This window comes from Sus scrofa, chromosome 13 (genome assembly GCF_054392235.1).
Source record: "Sus scrofa isolate SSC_HxYL_T2T_F1_AM1 chromosome 13, Sscrofa_HxYL_maternal_Yorkshire_Landrace_v2.0, whole genome shotgun sequence".
NCBI classification, from domain to species: Eukaryota; Metazoa; Chordata; class Mammalia; order Artiodactyla; family Suidae; genus Sus; species Sus scrofa.
This window is the reverse complement of record NC_139395.1, coordinates 79,894,465-79,913,853: the sequence shown is the minus strand read 5'-3', so window position 1 is coordinate 79,913,853 and position 19,389 is coordinate 79,894,465. Positions and strand designations below refer to the sequence as shown.

The window sequence follows — 19,389 nt, the reverse complement described above, 5'->3', positions numbered from 1 at the left end:
AGACTAGTTCCTGAATCCCTTGCGCAGTGGAGGCGATGAGCCCCGGCAGGAGTGAAGAGGTGAGCACTGTGGGCGCAGCGGGCAAGCGAGGGGGTTTCTGCTGGCGTAGGGGGCGGGCAGGGGAGGGAGCCGCCACACAAACTTTCCCATTTGACGGGTAGGCTGGGTGATTACAGTAGGCGGGGAGCACTCCCTGCAGATTGGAGAACTGGGCACGCAGGGCTGAGGGTGGCCAGGAGCCATTAACAGAGCTTGGCAGTTGTTGGGGAACACAAGAAGAGACCGTAGAACCGGAGGATCTGTGGGGGGAGGGGTCTTGGGGGGAGGAGCAGAGAGCGCCTGGGTTCCAGCTTGTGGACTGCGCACTTGGAGGTTTAAGAGCTGCAGGTAGCTTCCGCCTTAGTGCAGTCAGGTCTAGTAGCTCATTTGCCAAGAGCAGGGGGGATAATCAGTGATGGTGAATGGTTTACACCTTTTTGTTAGCAGTAAGCACCTAACCCTGCACTGGTGTGCCCAATGGCTTAAACGCTTAGAAAGACAGAGAGGGTTGCTCTCTCCTTTTCTGCTCTTGAGATAGTGCAAATGCCCCATTTCTGGATACAATCACTGCTACTCTCAATATTCTCAAACACAACTATTCTGTGGAAGCTGAAATCTCCCTTCTTTCAGCTGGATAACTTTGCTTTGCTCTCTTCCCCAAACCAGAGACTCCTGGATTTACTCAGCCCTCCCAATTAGTCCATTGTTTGTGTTAGTGGCCAATTACTATTCAGTGTTTATTGGAGTTCCTACTGAGGTGCAATGGGATCCGAGGGGTCTCTGCAGGCTTAGGATGCAGATTTGATACCCCACTCAGCCCGTGGATTAAGGATCCCTCATTGCTATAGCTGCAGCTCTGATCTGATCCATGGCTGGGGAACTCCATATGCCACAGGGCAGCCAAAACAAAAATAAAAACACCACATTTATTGAGCACCTGTGGTATGCCCAGCCGGGTTGTTTGTGTGAGGCTTTCTGTGAAAACCCAGCAGAGCCAGCCTGGCTTCTTGGTGCAGCTTCTGGGCACATCTTGCCGGGGTCCAGAGAGGAGAAGGCACTGGCAGATCACGCAGCAGATGGGAGGCAGACTAGAACTGGGGTTTCCTGTGCCACCTCATCCCCCCAGTGCAGGCTTCTTAGGAAAGGCACATAACTAGGGAGTTGATTTGGGCAAAAGCCAGTACTGGGTGTTTCTAGATAAGGCATCAAGCCACACCTGTTTGCTGTGTGGGATCCGAAGAGAGATACTAGACCTAAGTCTTGAGGAGCTCAAATACCAGCCCTCGAGGAAGTGAGACTGATACCCTCTTAGGCCAGATTTGGGGGAGATCTGGGATCTAGGTGGCCCTCCAGCCCTTGCCAGCCGAAGGGTTCCCTTCTGTCCCTTGACCCTTCATGTCCTGTTGCTTTTAGAATGAGGATGTTTCAGGCTTTCCTTCGCTCATTCGGCAGATATTCTGGTTCCTTCCACTTTGCCGTTCCCTGGCCTCTCCCATTCACTTTCCTCTCTGGTGACCTTTCTCCACCTGACCTTGTGTGACTTGCATTCCCATACCTGCACTCTCTTCCTCACTTACCTCCCTAAAGAATGAGAGTATGTGGTCAACACGCATTATAATCACTCAGTGAGGTTTAGCTCTTTACTATGTTTTAAATGTGCATTGAAGAATTTATTTTTGTCTCTTAAAAACAAGACACAAGAAGAGAGGGAGCAAGAGGGAGCCCCCAGCTAAAGTGGGGCCAGTGTCCTTCTGGGTACATGTGGGGATTTTCCCAGGTGAGACATGTTGCAGAGCTGGGCTCCTGCTCAGGCTTCAGGGGTCTCAGATACTGTTTCCCTCTTCTCCTCTTCTGGTTCACAGGAAAGGGTGGTGGCACATGAAACCCTGGGGTCCTCCAGGTCCTCCTTGGCAGTCTGTCCTGGGTGCTCTTAGGAGAGCATAGGTACAGACAATGGGGGTCCTGACATAGCTGCTCCTGCCCAGCATGTTGCCAGAAGTGGGCGCCTGACTCACTGAGCACAGAGGGCTTGGGCACCTGCCACTGACCCAGTCAAGTGCTTCCTCAGCTTCAGGTCTGAAGGGTCCAGGGGCATGAGCTGAGTTAGAAGTACACCTGGTATCCCCTGATATTAATTTGGATAATTGTAGGTAGGAAGCTGGGCCATCAGAAGTAATGATGGAGTCCCAGCTAGGGCTCAGTGGGTTAAGAACCCAGCATAGTGTCCGTGAGGATGCAGGTTCAATCCCTGGCCTCACACAGTGGGTTAAGCATCCAGCCTTGCCGTAAGCTGTGGTGTAGTTTACAGATGTGGCTCAGGTCCATGTTGCTGTGGCTGTGGTATAGGCTGGCAGCTGCAGCTCCGATTCAACCCCTGGCCTGGGAACTTCCATATGATGCAGGTGTGGCCCTAAAAAAGAAAAAAAAAAGTGATGGCCTTTGTAATCACCTTAGAGATGTGAGTTTAGAGGCTACTGGCAGGTAGTGAGAAAGGAATAAGTCAGGCAGGGACTTTGAGCCACTAGAGATTTTGATGGGTGAAGTGGAACTGGTGCATAGCCTTCACCTTGCTCTCTAAGAGGAAGGGAATTTACAAGAATGTAGATTCTCTAGATCAGGGCCCCTGGCTCTATGAATGGGGAGCCCTTTGTGAACATGAGACATTCTTCCTGAAAGCCTAGGCACAGGCAGGCTCAGGGAGGCCAGAGTGGGCCATTGTTCTTGCCATTCCTGCCAACAGCTTCATCATGAGAGCCTCTGGGAGAACGAGCAGCTCCTTAACCATTGAGCCAGGGTCTGGGGCTAACAGAGCTGGTGGAGGAATCACATGGGCCTTGGCCACTGGCCTCGTGGCCCCCTCGAGACTCCAAGTCCTTCCTTCCTTAGCATTCCCTCCCCCTGCTGTTCCCTTGGAACCAAGTGCTCCTTTTCCATTGTTCTCCCTTAAGCACTTTCTTCCACTTGTACACCTTCACCTGCACTAAGGACTGCCTTTATGGATTTAGCACTCGCCTTGTTGCAAAAATAATTTGGGGGGGGGTGACTCATAGTTTTGGGTACTACAAGAAGATAAAATAGATGTGAGGATACGGGGAAGAAGGGAAAAAAAGGATGGAAAAATAATAGAATAAAAGCAGTAGCAATAAAGGCTCTGTGCATGCGTAGGAAGGGGTATGAGCTGCACGTGGGGCTTCCATTTTGTAAGAGCCAAAACAAAGAGGAAAACTCTCAATTTCAGTATTTCCACTGTTCAGAATTAAAAAATAGAGGAGAAAAAAGCAAGAGGAGGGTCGTGATGATTGATGAAGCCCCATGCTGGTGGGGCCCTGTTTTGGTGTGAGTGGTGACACTGCAGAAGGGTTGGGACCAGATGCCCCTGGCAGGTCTGGACAAGCCCTGATGTAACCTTCAGGATCGAGTTGCACAGCCAAAGATTGGCACCAACCTTTTCCCTTGAACTCTGTGGAATTTGCTGGTCCTAAAGACTCTGCCCCTGGGGTGGTGCTGAGGGGGGAGATGAAGATGAGATGCATGTATCCAATTGACCAATCAGGCCAAATGGGTCGGTACTTTAGAACCCCCGGGTCCCAGTGCAGGATAAAAGCGGGCATTGGAAGCACCCACTGGCCTGTGTTTGGAGCCCACCCTGCCACTTTCTCCCTTGTGTCAGTATGTCAGTGAGCAGGTGGTTTTCCCTCTCTGACCCTCAGCTTCCTCCTCTTTTATAATGAGGATAGCAAGTCTACTTGTGGGGCCGTTATGAGAATGATATGGTGTGACTCACGGTGCTTGGGGTCCACATGATCCGTGTCACTCTTCTTGTCCTCCACTCCCACCATTCTATTTGTTGCAAGTTTTGTTTGCATTCTTGAGATTGACTTTGAGAGTTGACTGTTCCAGCTGGAGGAATAGACGTTTTTGTTTTGGGAACCTGGGTGAAGTGGGATGGGGTGGACCGTAGGCCGCATGTCCAGGGAGGTTGGTATGTAGAGAAGCTGCTAAAATGAGAGAGGCAGACTGTGAGCCTTGTCACAGCAGGGGCCCACCAGTTGTCCTGTTCACTGGTGTGTGCCCAGTGTCTAGCACAAGGCTCAATACCCATTGGAGTTCAGCCAGTGCTCCTTGAACAAATATGTGGGATGTGGAAAGAGGAAGGTGCACAGGATGGGACAAGGGTGGGTAAAGAGTTGGGCTCGAGAAATAAGGACTTTCTAGGGCAGCCCTCCAGCAATAGGAGGGACTACTTGGTGAAGAAGCGAGCACCCCACCCCTGGGGGCAATCAAACATTTGTTGGGGTTGTCATACCAGGAAGAAGGTTGAAATGCACAAGAGACCTGGTTTTAAGTGTTTCTTCATCTGTAAAATGAGCTTCCAAGCCCCTCCCCATTTCTTTGGAACTCTGGCCCTTCCAGTGTGGCCTGCCCACCTTACTTTCCAAGGATACTGTGCCCAAGGTGTGGTGGGCCAGCTACCTCAGAGGGGCCTGCTACTTAGGGGACCCAGTGAAATGGAGAGCAGAGGCGGTGGGTGGAGTGGCAGGAGGAGATAGGACAGAGCTTGCTTTTCTCAAGCTTGGCCCTTCTGAGCATACCTCGAAGTAGATCTGCAGTTAATGACCACACTCTTCATCTGATTAAGCAATTGTGGGTTCTTTTAAGTTCTTGACCAATACTTTGTCTTCTCTTGGGTTTCTGCCCCAAGGTCACTTCACTTTTTTTCCCTCAAAGGTTTGATTAATAATAGCAAAAAAAAAAAATTATCTTGGGCTAGGCTTTGCTACCAACGTTTTCCCATTTTATGGATGTCTGAGTGGGTTAGGGAGGGAGTGGGAGGTGGAGCAGGGGGTGTAGGAGGGTCCCGCCTGCCAGAGCCCCCGCCCCCAGAAGACAAAGTTGGATAGTGAGGACTGTCCCCTTCAGAGGCCTGGTCTCAGGCATCTGAACCTGGGCCCAATCTCTCATCCTCACCCAAACACCGCAAGGTAAGGGGACATTATTCCCATTTTACAGATGAGGAAACTGAGGTTCAGAGAGGCACAGCCCACTCAACACTGCTCCTCCCTCAGTGTTGGGTCTCCAGGCACTTGTTAAAAAACAAATTTTTGGCTCTGCTTCTGGTCCTCCGAAGCAGAGCCCTGCACCCTTTTTGTGGCCCAAATATCCCAGACTCCTGGGCTCTTTTCCCTGTGACACCCAGCGCATCCCCCCACCCAGCTACACTCCAGCTAACAGCAGGACCCTCTCAGCACTGTGGATTCAAAGCCCACATCCCTCAGCTCCTCCCGCCATCCACTGATTCCTCCGTCCTAGTGGATCTTAGCTCAGTACCTCTCACATCAGTACCTTCCTTTGCTTTCCATCACTCCCTTCCTGGTTGAGAACAGGGTTTCTCAACTTCAACACTGTTGACATTTGGGGCAGATAATCTTTGTTTTAAGTGTGGTGTGGGCCAGGCAGCTATCTTGGGTGAGGTAGGATGCTTAGCAGCATCCCTGGCCCCCACCCACTAGATATCACTAGCAGCTCCCTGCAATTGTGGCCACCAAAAATGTCCCCTATGAGGCAAAACCTCAAATGTTGGTTGAGAACCACTGGTTTGACCCACTGTGTAGGCCAGGCCTGAACTAATATCTTCAATGAGTACCCTCGGCCCTTCTTCCCTGAGCTCTGGCCAGACTGCATCATGCACCCCTGTCCAGGCCTGCTGACTTGACGCTTCCCACAGTGCCTTTTGCACCCATGCTGATTCTGACCCCATCCCTGGAACACCAACATGAGTCTCTTCTGCCTAGACCCATCCTTCCAAGCCCAAGTCCAAAGTGTGGGCCTCTTTGTGCACAACTCCAGGGTTTCCATTTAGGTCTTGAGGATAGTGTTCCTGAGAGCTGTGCAGTGCACAACCCGAACAGCTGGACGTGGCAGTTCCATCCAGTGCTCACGCTCATGAAGCTTTCCCTCTTGCCCACAGCTGGGGGGGGGGGCCTCCTTCCTCCTCCCATTCATTCATTCTATAAGCAGTGGTTCAGTATCCCCTGAAGGTTCTGTCTCCACAGCCGCTGCCTTGATTTGTGAGTCCTCCCCTGAGGAGAAAGGGCCTCTCCCCAGTCACCCTCCTGTGGCCAGCAGCTGGCACATGCATAACCATGGGACAGTTGGGCCAAGTCAGGTACACCTACAAGCCCCTGGGTGGGACACCCCCAGAGTCCATCAGGAGGTTCTGTCCTGAGACGTGGCCACATGGAGTGGCAGCAGTGACCCTGAGTGGTGGACTAAACCTGTCTGCCGGGGGTGAGGGGTTGCTGGGGTTAAGAATGGTGCTGAAGTTGTGAGGAGGGGTGCCTGCCTGTGTACAGGGCATGTAGTAAGTGCTCAGTAAATACTTTAAAAAGACAGTAACGGAGTTCCCACTGTGGCTCAGCAGAAACGAACCCGACTAATATCCATGAGGACATGGGTTTGATCCTTGACCTCACTCAGTGGGTTAAGGATCCAGTGTTGCTGTGAGCTTTGGTGTAGGTCACAGGCGGGGTTTGGATCCATTGTTGCTGTGGCAGTGGTGTAGGGCAGCAGCTGCAGCTCCCACTGAACCCCTAGCCTGGGAACTTCATATGCTGCAGGTGCAGCCCTAAAGAATAAACAAAGAAAATGTCAGAAACATCAAGATGTGTTGGGTCACAGTTGAGGGGCTGAGAGTTGCTTTGAGCTCGGGAGTGCTTTGGTGGAGGGGCCACGGCTTTGGTTGAGGAGTAGTGGCCAGCTTGCTGTTGCTGCTACCAAGAGTGCTAAAGAGAAATGAAGGTCTTGCCTGGAGGAGGCAGTGGGAGGCAAGGTGGGGAGGCTCTCACTCTGGGTTCAGGAACCCAAGGGGAACCTTTCCTGAGGTGTGGGTAGGAGCGAGGTCTTCGTGTCCCCACCCAGAGTCCGAGGTTCCTGTGATCCTGATTCCTGGCCACTGAGGGGCAGCCTCTGCCAGCACTTCCCTCAGTTCTGCTGGGAGCTGGCCCCTCCCACCCTTTGCCAGATGCTTTGATACCACCGCCTCTGCCCTTCATGGCCCACGCCTCACACTGTGATGGTCCCTCTTACTCATTCTGTTTCTTTCTCTCCACCTGACTTTGATAGCTGAGTGTACACTTGATTATCCTAGAGGGATCTGCCTTTGAGTCATCTTGTTAAGGGCCCCTCCCCCATTGTCAAGCGGGGACATTGTCTTTGCCTTTCCCACATGCTAGTGGTGGTGGCTGATTTATGCCAACTTCCTGTCTGCTAATTTCATGCTTCAATTCAACTTAGTCCCTTATGGAACATTTCCTATTTTCCAGTCTCTGTTAATAGCTAAGGACAGAGCCACAAATGAGACACAGTCCCCAACCACAAATTATAAACAATATGAAGGGATGATGCTGTAGGAAAGGTATTCATTTATCAAGTACTCTGAGTGCCTAGGAGGCATTTGTTGATCCTATCCTCCCAGGAGAAAATCAGGAGGATTTGAGAGCAAGCAACATTTGAAAAGGGTTTTGAAGAATGAGTAGGAGCTGTTTAGACAAAGAAGCAGATGCGCATTCCCTGAGGAGATCCTTGGGCAGTTACTTTGTTATCTTTACCCATATTGGAGGAAAACATCTGACTTCCATGTGTATGCAGAGCACATGGAGGATCTTGTTAAAATGAAGATTCTGATTCTTGGTTGACCCCATGAGTCTGCATTTTTATCAAGCTCCTAGGTGATGTCAGAACAGGCACTGAAGCTGACCCATTGACTGCAACTCGTGTAATGAGACTTGATTAACCCTGTTACCAAAATGTGTGGTTAGCCTTTACATGTGTGGCCTGAACTGGGGGCAGGGCCCTGTCATTCTCCAGAGGATAGAGAAGGGCTGATGGTTTGTGGGAAGTCCCAGATCTTCTATTTGTGGAACATGGTTATTTCTTTGGTCCTGTCCAGCCCTGGCCCCACATGTCCCCAGATTTGAGCGGTGATGTCACAGAAGACCATTTAAAACTCTGTAGCCCCCAAATTTAGCTCTGATTCCTGACCTTACATGTGGCGAGTTTACACATCTGTGATTTTTTAAAACAATTTCAGTGTGTAAAATGGTCTTTTCAGAGAATGTGCCCTGTCATACATATTACTAGTCAGTCTTTGTGTCAGCATACATTCAAAAATCATTAAAAAAAAAAAAAAAGCCTTCTGTACTGTAACTCCCACATTCCTATATAGCTCCTGTAGGAATAAGGGGTTTGGAGTCCTTAAGGGAGTCCTGATTCACAAGCTGTGCAGTGGGGGTGGGGGTGGAAGGAGGCCTTGAACTCAGTGATTGGTCTCTGGAGTGACAGAGAGCCTTTTAGGAAAGTTGATAAGCTTGATCTGATTCAGATGAGAGGTGTCAGCTTAGCCATATGTTTTTGAATTGTACGTGAAACGTGCTAGTTTCCCAGGAACAACACAGCCAGAGAGGCCATGGCCAGCTGCCCGTCAGCTGTTCCCGGCTAATTTGGGCCCTTGGTGACGGTGATGGCTGCAGGCAGTGCCGGGAAATCCGAACAAGGGACTCCTTGGGGCTTGAGTAAAGCCGGGCTGGTAGGCAGGTGGGAGGCTGGGGGCACTGTCCTCGAATGACCCTCTGCTGCCCACCTCCATGAGTCACTCACTGGATGGAGATGCAGAGTTGTTTCTGTCTCCTTGCGGTAGAATGCCCAGCAGGGCACGTTTGCTGTTGGCCTGGCGTGGCCATTCCTATCTGTTCCTCTGGCACAGAGGAGCTGCCACTTGAAGATCACCCCTCGTCCTTAGCCTTGGGCTGTCTGGCCCCTCCCCCAAATGCCGCAGCTCCCCCTTGACTAGGGTGCCTGACTGTGCTTCTCTTTTTGTCACCCAAGTTTGTAAACCCCTTGAAGGTAGGCCCCCAGGGCCAACTGGGTGGCTGGCACTGAGCAGAGGAAGTGCATAAGGATGCATGAACATCTGACCTTCCCCCCATCTCCCCCCACCACGTCCTCCCTCTCCCCCTCCCCCTCTTTCTGGAAGCTCGGGCCAGGCCAGCATGAGGGCTGATCCCAAGCCCAGTGCCTCCCGCTTGCTCTCCCTTCTGGACCAGAGACAATGGTTTGCAGGTGGTTAGGGCTCAGTTCTGGGGGATAGCTGTTACTTACAGAGGGAACTGGAAGTGACAGAGTAGAACCAGCTCTCCCCGTGGAGACCCTGAAATCCCACTCTTGCCCAGAGTTGCAGCCCCCTTCTCTTGTGGGTTTCGTTTGTTTTCTAAGTACTGAAAAGCAAAGACATCACCCCATCCTGCTTCTGGTGGTGTGGGGAACCAAGCTGAGCTTACCCTGTGGGTCTGCCCCTCCCCTTTGGAGCCCTTTCCCTCTGCTTTTTAGCATCTTCTCCTCCTGCATGCATTTAGAGCAAGGATTGGATAATCTTTTCTGTAGAAGGCCAAACAGTAAATATTTTAGGCTCCCAGGATATAAGATATTTGTAGCAACAACTCCATTTTGCCCTTGTAGTGCAGAAGCTGCCATTGACAATATGGGAATGAATGGACCTGGCTAGGTTCCAGTTACACATCATTAACAGAAAAAAGCAGCAGGCTGGGTTTGGCCCGTGGGCTGTAGTTTGCCGGACCCTGGTCTAGATCAGGAGACTTTTGCCAGGAAGGGTGGTGATCTGCTGGGAGGCAATGTGTTTCCTCTAGAAATCAGTCCCCTGTTGGATTTTAAGACTGGGGAGTGGGCAGTACTTAACCTCCAAGGAGGCTTCCATCTCTTTTGGGAAAGGAAGATTGTTCTCTAACTCTGTCCTTCAAATCACACCACCAGGGCAGTTGCCTGGCTAGCCCACATCTTTGCTTTGGGGCTGAGAGGACTCGCTCACTGGAACCATCCTGACTTGCATGAATGTTGACTTAGTTTCAAAAGCCCTCAGACTTCATTACTTGTTCTTGGGAAAGTCTGAGCTTCATTTTCCCCATTATAAAATGGGCATAAAGCTCTTTGAAAACTGTTCTGTCCTGTGCAAGCTCGAGCCTTGATTCTGGCGGTTGACATTACTGCATTGTCATGTGCTCCCCTGGAAGCAGCATGATAAGATGCCAAGGATTATAGTTTCCATGGTTTGTTCTGTTCCTGTTCTCCACTTCTAAGAAGTCTTTCTAGCTACCAAGAAGGGTAATGTTGTAGCCTAAACAAAATACAATTAGTGTGGAAAGTGGATGAGGCCCAGTCACTCATTCTGCTGCTTTGAAACCATCAATGGCTCCCCATTGCCTTTAGATTCAAGTTCATGTTCAGCCTGGATTCAAGATCCTCCTTTTCAGCCTGGCTCTTTCTAGTTTCCTCTCCCATGAACCTCTTCCCTGCCCCGCTCCACAATTTTGGAGGCCCCTGAATGTTTTTGGACAGTCTCACTTATGTGACTTTATTTCTGCTGCATCCTTCTTTTGAAATGTCTTCTATAGCCTGATTTTTATTCCCAATAGTGTGAAATTCCACTGCTATGGACCCATGTCTTTGGTTAGTTAGGATATTACCAATTTTTTTTTTTTTTTAAGCAAGTTCAAGCTTGCCCTTAGCATTTGGCGGCTTGAGGGGAGCAGGTTCAATTTAGAGGGTCATCCTTCCCCCAGAGCCAGACTAGCGGGGTCATTCGTGCCTGTGGCCACCAGCTGGGGGCAGAGGTGCTGACCATGGTCCCAACTCCTCCCACCCAGAGAGGCCACTTGGAGGTAGAACAACTAATGGGGTTGGGTTACTTGGGAATTCATTAACTGTTACCCTTCTGTGGTTACTCTTTCTGTAGATTGTTGTTGTTGCTTTTTAATGGGATAAATAAGTTAAAAGATCCAAATGTCAAGAGTGAGGCAAGTAGCATAAACGAACAGCTGCAATTATGCCACATAACTCTGTACAGCTGGGTAAAACATGCTGCCTTTTCTGTCCAGGTGAGAACTGAGTCCCTGAAGACTTCCTTCTACCCATTTCCTGGCTCTGTGCACCTGCATTCTTCCCTAGTGCCTGACAATTTCTGTCTCGATGCCTTTTTACAATTTGACTTTTATGTGCTGATTTTGCCTCTCATTTTATGTTTAATTATGATTTTGAGAATGTTCTATTTTCAGTCTTTGTTATATTTCACCAGATTTTCTAAACTTAAATTCATCTTTTTCTTATTCATCCAAATCAATGTTTTCCCCATTCTCTTTTATGGAAAGTGAGAAATTCAAAAGTCCTGGCTTCCTCCTCCTCTTCACTTTTCCACGTTCCCTTTATTTACTCTTTTAGTCTAAGGATTAGATCCCCCTCCTTTGCTTTCTAAACATTTTCTTTTGCAAGACTTTTGGGCTTTGCATGTTGTGTTGTTGCTTGCTTTTGTTCCACAGGTGTGCCTGGTGATTAGAGCAGTGGTTCTCAAACTTGTCTGTGTGTCACAGGCCCCTGGAGGGCTCTTTGTAGCCAATTGCTTGATGAGCCTCACCCCCAGGAGTCTAATTCAGTAGATCTAGGGTGAGGCCTGAGAGTTGATATTTCTTTTTCTTTTTCTTTTTTTTCTTTGTAGGGCCGCACCCTCAGCATGTGGAAGTTCCCAGGCTCAGGGTAGGATGGGAGCTACAGCTGTTAGCCTATATCATAGCCACAGCTATGTGGGATCTGAGCCGAGCCTGTGATCTACACCATAGCTCATGGCAATGCCAGATCCTTAACCCACTGAGCAAGGCCAGGGATCGAAGCCACATCTTCACCGGTACTAGTTGGATTCTTAATCCACTGAGCCACAACAGAACTCCAAGAGTTTACATTTCTAACAAGTTCCCATGTGGTCCTAGAACCCCACTTTGAGAACCACTGAATTCACCTTAGAGTCCTCTATCCCCTTTGGTGCTGGGAGGCTTGGCTGATGGATGTCACTGTGCTCTGTGTCTATGGTGCTATCTAGACCTTGCACATCCAGAAGCCCTGTGAGAAATCCTTTCCTGGATCCGACTCTTGAGTTCTGGAGTTACTTACTAAAGACTTTTTGCAGAACCGAACTGAAGATTAGGCGAGTTTCTAAGCCTTGCAGTTGCCATCACTCATAAAGACGTGGCTGTGAACAGCAATCTTGGGAATATTGTTTTCCCTGGGGGTTTCTAGGCTGGGGGTGCCTGTCCTCCTCTGCTGGTGGGAGGGTGCCTGCAGTTTGTCAGACTTAAGGCCTTTGAAAGAAACCCAGATTTTCCTGTCCCCTTACTTTGGAAGTACTTAGCCTTAGAAATTTTTCTTTTCCCTCAAAGCTTAAATTTGTGCCACACAATGTCTGGAAGTTGATTTCTGATCATTCATTTTACCTGAAACTCAGGAAATCCTCAGTGTAATAGCTGCTTCACAGTGCCTCATGTAGTTTTCTTGTCCCCCTTTCCTGTATAAGTCTTGTTTGTTATGCTGAAGCAGTGCTCTTAGGGAATATTCACAGAAGCGCTCTCAGGGTTGTCAGCTGTGAAGGCAGCACACACTTTCTTGTCACCGAGCCTGTGCTGTTCCCTCTGCTTGGAGCGCCCTTCTTGTCCTCTCTGCCTAGGGACCTCTTAGTCATCCTTCAGGTATCAGCTCAGATGCTGGTGTCCTTGGGGCCAGTGTGCCTACCTCACAGTGCTACTCACTTTGTTTTTGTGTCCCCAGCACTGAGCCTGGCACGTGGTTGTGATAGCAGCCACCTTGTGTTAGGTACTTGCTGTACCAGGTGCTCTTTCACCCTTGCCGCATTCTCGTGAGGTCTGGGGACACTTGTTATCCTCATTTAAATATTAGGAAACAGCAGTTTGTTGGGGAATTAAAGTAATTTGTTGCTGGTGGGGCTAGAATACAAGCTGGGTCTGGCAGCTTCTGGACTCTGTGCTCTTGGACGCTCTGAGTGGGAGGCAGGCGATGCTTGTGGGGTGAGTGATGAATGAACAGGTGGCTGTGCTGAGGGAGGCACACAATGTGTAAGCTCTTGAGGGAGAGGACAGGGAACATTCCAGGGCTGGGCTGAGCTGGGGAAGGTGTGGGGGCAGGCTGAGTGCATGCCCGGAGCAAGCATATGGAAGGTGAACTTGGTCTCTTCAGTCTCCTGTCTTGTGACCCCGCCCCTGTTCTCAGGAGTAGATGCTTCATGCCCCAGCAGTGATGTCCTGTCCTTTCTCCTGTGCCCCTCCCCCCACAGCCTCAGCTTTCATCATTGCAATGCTCCTGGCCAGCCTCAACAGCTGCTGCAACCCCTGGATCTACATGCTCTTCACAGGCCACCTCTTCCATGAACTCGTGCAGCGCTTCCTTTGCTGCTCTTCCAGCCACCTGAAGACCAGCCGGCCCGGAGAGACGAGTGTCAGCAAAAAGAGCAACTCGTCCACCTTTGTCTTGAGCCAGCACAGCTCCAGCCAGAAGAGCTGCTCGTAGCCATCCACGGGGTGACCATCGAGGCTGAGACTGCCTCCCTGGCTTGGGTTGTGTGACAGGGACAGTCCGGCCCTTGGTGGTGGCTGCGTCCCTATGTGTATAAGGTACCTGTCAGTTTGTACCCCTCCACACCTTGGGGGAGCTGGAGCAGGCCAGGGGATTTGGACCTGGGGTGGGGAAGCCATCTCTGAGGGGGAAGATGAGAGGGTGACTCAGCCATTGGACAATCCCTGGACCTCCCCTGGGCTCCCACCTTACTCCTGCTACCCTGTCCCCACTGCTGCCCCTGGCTGCTGGGTGGGTGGTTTTTTTCTCTGAAGCCTGTAATTTTAATCCAGTGTCCTTTTAGTCCTTTGTCCTGGGATCTTGTGAAAGGTGGTAAGTATAGGATTGGTGACCAAATGGGCTCCAAAGCCTAGTGTTCTGAGCTAGGGGTGAAGAACATGACCTCAGGTGGTGGTGCCGATGTCTTCATGGCCTCAGCACTCAGTGCTTTGGCCTTCGAGTGGTACAGTGCCAGCATCCTTGGGCGACAGCTTTTCAGAAGGTAGCCCTTGAGCAGGGGATTCTCCTATGAACCATCTGGCACAGGCAGCAGATTCAAACTTGGCTTAAGAATGTTTAGGAAGCCAGTACTTAAGAAGCAGTTGGGAAAGAAAAATAAAAAGCATTCAAATTGGAAAAGAAGTAAAACTCCTTGCAGATGACATGATTTCATGTATAGAAAATTCTAAGGAATGCATGCATGCACCCACATGTACACACAAGCCCATTAAAACTAATAGATGAATTCAGGGTTTCAGAGAACAAGGTCAGTACAAAAATCAATTGTATTTCTTGCCAGTGGCAATGAATGGTATGAAAATGAAATTGAGAAATAATTCCATTTATGATAGTATCAGAAAGAATAGGAATTCATTTAATGAATGAAGTGCAAGACTTATATACCCTGAAAACTGCAAGATATCATTGAAAGAAATTGAAGACTTAAATAAATGGAAAGACATCCTCTACTCATGGGTCAGAGACTTAAATTGTGTTAAATAACAACATTCTCCAAGTTGATCTACAGATTCAGTGTAATCCCTGTCAAAATCCTAGCTGTCCTCTTTGCACAAATTGATAAGCTGATCCTAAAATTCACATGGAAATGCAGAGAATCCAGAATAGCCAAATAAACCTTGAAAAAGAAGACAAAGTTAGTGAATTCATACTTCCTGCTTCAGAGCTACAGTAATTAAAAGAGTGTGGTTCCCTCTGTGGCACAGTGTGTTAATGATCTGGCTTGTCTCTGTGGAGGTGCCAGTTTGATCCCTGGCTGAAAAATGGAAAAAAGAGGGTGAAATAGACAAAAGGATAGACATATAGGCCAATGGAGTGGAATAGAGAGTACAGATATAAACCCTTTACATTTACGGCCAATAGGTTTTTCACAAGTATGACAAGAGTACTCAAAAGGGAAGATAAGTCTTTTTGGTGTGGGACAGCTGAATATCTGCCAAAGAATTCGGTTGGACCCTCTACCTCACACTGCATACAGTAATTAACTCAAAATGCATCAACCTAAAACTAACCTAAGCTAAAACTAGAAAAATCATAGAAGAAAACATAGGATAAATCTTTGTGACCTTGGGTTAGGCAAGGGTCTCTCAGATATGACACCCAAAACACAAGCCAGGGGAAGAGTAGATAAATTGGACCACATCAAAATGAGGCACAAAACTCTTGTGCTTCAAAGGGCACTATCAAGAAAGTGAAAAGACAGCTCACAAGAATGGGAGAAAATATTTTCACACCATGTGCTTGTATCTAGAATAAATCAAGAAAACTTAAAATTTAACAATGAAAATAACACAGTTTAAAAAAACGGTTATTCAACATATTTGAATAGACAAACCAATAGACAAAGAAGCTATATGCATGACCAATGAGCACATGAAAATACGCTCACTGTTACTACTCATGAGGGAAATGCAAATCAAAACCACAGGGAAATACCGCTGCACACCCACAAAGATGGCTCTAAGCAAAGAGATGGGCAATAACAGGTGCTGGCGAGGATGGCGAGAAATGGGAACTCCCTTCCATGGCTGGTGGGAATGTAAAGTGGTGCAGCCACTTTGAAACATAGTTTGGCAGTTCCTCAAAAAGTTAAACATAGAATTATCTCATGAGCCAGAAATGCTACTCCTAGGTATTTATTCAGGGGCAATGAAAGCAGACGTACGCACAAAAACTTGTACACAGATGTTTATGGCCCTGTAATTTGTGATAGCTCCAAATGGAAATAACCCAAATGTCTGTCCACGGATGGATAAATAAATGTGGCCTCGCTATCCACTGGCACATTATTTGGCTATAAAAAGAAATGAAGTACTGACACATGCTCCAACATGGGGTACCTTGGAAACATCATGTTATGTGAAAGAAGCCATTGTAAACAGCCACATACTCCGTAATTGCATTTGTATGAAATGCCCAGAATAGGCAATCCTCCCACGACAAATGATGGAATAGTGGTTGCTGGGGGCTGGAGGCTGGGGTGATTGGGGAGTGAGTGCTAAGATACCAGGCTTTTTTTGGGGGGGGAGTGATGAAAATTTTCTGGAGTGAGTAATCTACATGATTTTGAGCATATGCTATAAACCACTGAATTAAATCCTTTAAAAAACCCCAGAAAACAAAAGAAGTGTTTCCAAAGTCAGAGGCAGCCAGCTTAAAGGATGAATTCCTTAGAATCTCTTCCCTCCCAGAGCTTTTCTTTCTTTGGGATTCACCCTTTCAGAAAAATCTGTGGTTTTCTTACTCAGTTTTTCTTCAAGAAATGACATTGCCCTAAGTACCCCTGTCCTGCTCCAGTCAAGGCAGACAGGATGCCTTGTAGCTGCAGATTATTGTGTTGGATTCAGAGGACCAATTTGCCAAGGGTCTCAGAGGTCTCATGGTAAACATGTTGTCAGATGTCCTCTCATCCTTGAAGTACAACGTGACCGTGTCCAAGAAATACCTTTAGCCATTAAATACAGGACGCTATGGATCAGAGATTTTTTTGGCTGGGGCCTGGCCAGCGCAGTGGCCCTCTGGGGCACTGTTCTTCTTTTTTATTTGTATGCATATTTTTGAACTCACTGTGATACAGCAAGAGCACTTCCTGTAGCACTTCCTACAGCCACAGACCTGCTTTTCCCATACATATTTCCTCGTCTCTCTCTCCACACTGCATTATGCACACACAGGTGAACACACACACACATACACATGCACACGTGCACACACATGCACCACAACGAGCTGGCAGGGTCTAAATGTTCAGGGAGAAGAGAGGCGTGCCCTGAGTTGCTGGCCTCCAAAGCCCCAGCATTTAGTACAAGGTCTTCAGTACTAATGGGAGAATGAAATACAGTGTCATCTTTGGATAGAGACATTGCAGTGTTGCTGTGACAGACACTTAGAGTGTCAACACCAGCCTGTCCTGGCTCTCTGAGAAGCTAACAGAATGCTAGTCTGGGGTCTCAGTGCCTACATCCAGGACACTGGGGCACGCTGGGTGCAGATGCAGCGATGGTGGGGCCTGTTGGCATTTAAGCCTCTCTGCTCACCAGCCAGAGATGCCCCAGTCTCTGCTGTTCCTGGGGAAGTTGCCATTCTAGCAGCTACTGGGGATCAAGGAGACACCAATTCAGTAGATTTTTCTGACCATGGGCACAAGCTTGCCCAGAACCCTGAAGCTGCAAGGTTCTTGGGCAACATAAGCAACCAGGACACTTTTCTCATTCTCCTCCTGTGAGAGCTCTGGATGGGACCTTGCTCTCATTCTGGCATAGGAATCTGTTTTATGGCTAATCAGTGACGTTTGATGTCAGCAGCACAGCTGGCTATACACCCCTCCCCTCCCAGTCTCATCTGGGAGAACATTTTTGTAATCTCTTGCTCTTTCCAACCCAAGCCTGGAAGTAGGAGAGCAGGGCCCAGGATGCTGCCTCAGGCTCCATCATCTCTGTCCTCCAGACCTCTCAGCTGAGGTCCTCCAACCACCTTTGCTCCTGGTTTCAGGCCTGTTTACAAACCTAACACAAGCTTGGAGGTGCCAATAAATTGGAGTTTGCAAATTTACTTCTAGACTGTTTTGTTGTTCTGAAAGTCAGAAGTGAAGTGCAGAATGGGAAGATGCTAAGTCTTATTTCTTTAGGCCCTGAAAACAAATCTCACCATTTGGTCTCTCTCAGGGATGGGTCTTAGGTTGTGACTGCAGGAGGCTACCTTTTAAGAAGATCCTGGTTTCAAAATGCTTAACCTTTTGTATTCAATTGCAGTGAAACACTACTAAATGCAGACTATGACCTCAATTTTCTTCTACTTGATGACTTTCCATGGTACCTCCTATCTGTGCCAGTTGGTGAATGTTGTGCCTGATAATGAGATGCCTGCTTCTTTAGCTGCTGTTTAAAAGGTGCACTTAATATGTTAATAAATGTATTTTTTTTTTCCATATGTGGCTTTGCTCTCTTTCTCTTTCTTGAGAACAGGGACCATATCTGGTGTCTTGCAGACTTGAATTTCCTTGCCACCCTTCCCTTGAATTCCCATAATCTGTCTGATTATGACAGAGGGCATCTGGGATGTGGTGGGGGCTATGGGGAGGGGGCCTGGTCCCATTCTCTTGGGTCACAGGTACTCTCATTTATCAGAGTTCTGTCGGAAGATGCTCTGAGACCCACGAACAACCCTCTTATAGGATGTAGCCACACCCACCACATGCCACAGTCTAACTCTGGATGTAATGGGATTCTGGATTGTCTCTTTGAAGGGACCCTAAGGCATATTTCTTCAATTCATTGTGGGGGCCATGTGCAGAATCACAGGTGGGTTTGTGTTCATTCCTGGGCTCTACTGCTCAGTCATAATCTGGAGCTGGAGCCCCAAACCTGAGCCTTAAACAAGAGTCCCTGATGAGTAGGACATAGCGTATGAGAGAGCTGAAGTTCACCTCCATTGTCTGGCCCATTCTCATCACGCTGCATGGTGTTGTCCCATGTGCTACTTCTCGGCGGGGGGGGGGGTCCCAAAGGAACAAGTCCTCGGATATACATGCATCTAGAGGTGTGTCCTTTGTCCAACCCTGTGAACTTCATGGGTGGTCGAGTACTTGCTGTAGTCTGGCTCTGGAGAAGGAGAGCAAGCTTGAAAAATTGGAGTGGGGTCAAGTCAGGTCACAGCAAATGCCAACGTGGTCAAAGGTCTCTGTTACCCAAGATTCCAAGTCTGAAATGGATGGTCTAGCAAATGTGAGAGATGCTTGAGGGGCAGGACCTTTGAGGGTTATAAGCGATGCTGGCTTTAAACTTTTCAGCAGGTGGAGCCTGGGCTCTGAATCCACTTGAGAACGTGAAGGGCCCCAGGTTGAGCAGAGAGCAGTAGGTTGGAACCACACCATGAATGTGGCTAGCTGTGCATCTTTTGTCAACTCTGTGACCTCTCTGGGTGGTAATTTTTTTTTCTTTTTAGGGCCCTACCTGCAGCATATGAAAGTTCCCAGGCTAGGGGTCAAATTGGAGTGGCAGCTGCTGGCCTATACCACAGCCATAGCAATGCTCGATCTGAGACACATCTATGGTCTACATCACAGCTTGTGGCATTGCCAAATCCTTAACCTACTGGACGAGGCCGGGGATGGAACCCCATATTCTCATGGATGCTGTGGCAGCTTCTTAACCTAGGATCTTAACTGTAATGGGAAATTCTGGGTGGTAGCTTCCTTGTTTGCAAAAAGGAAGGAGTAATGATAAAAGTGTTTAGGAGTAAAATATACCCAAATCTGTGGCTTATTTAAAAATGCATTAAGAAAGATGAGATTGGTGGGTGACAGATGGACATGCAACAAAGGAGGAGTAATAAAGTATGAATTCTAGATGGTGGGCTGGTAGGTGTTTGGGG

General features: G+C 48.5%; 1 protein-coding gene across 8 annotated transcripts in view; it reads left to right on the top strand.

The window, feature by feature from the left end:
• The window catches only part of OXTR (oxytocin receptor), a 105,431-nt gene extending 87,487 nt beyond the window's left edge, over positions 1-17,944 (top strand). For 7 of the 8 annotated variants that reach the window (XM_084987042.1, XM_005669742.4, XM_084987043.1 and 4 more), the window contains one exon: positions 13,223-17,944. In XM_084987042.1, the coding sequence (XP_084843168.1) occupies positions 13,223-13,455 (233 nt within the window). In that variant the 3' untranslated portion in view covers positions 13,456-17,944. 8 annotated transcript variants of the gene reach the window in all.
• Positions 17,945-19,389: the final 1,445 nt, after the last annotated feature.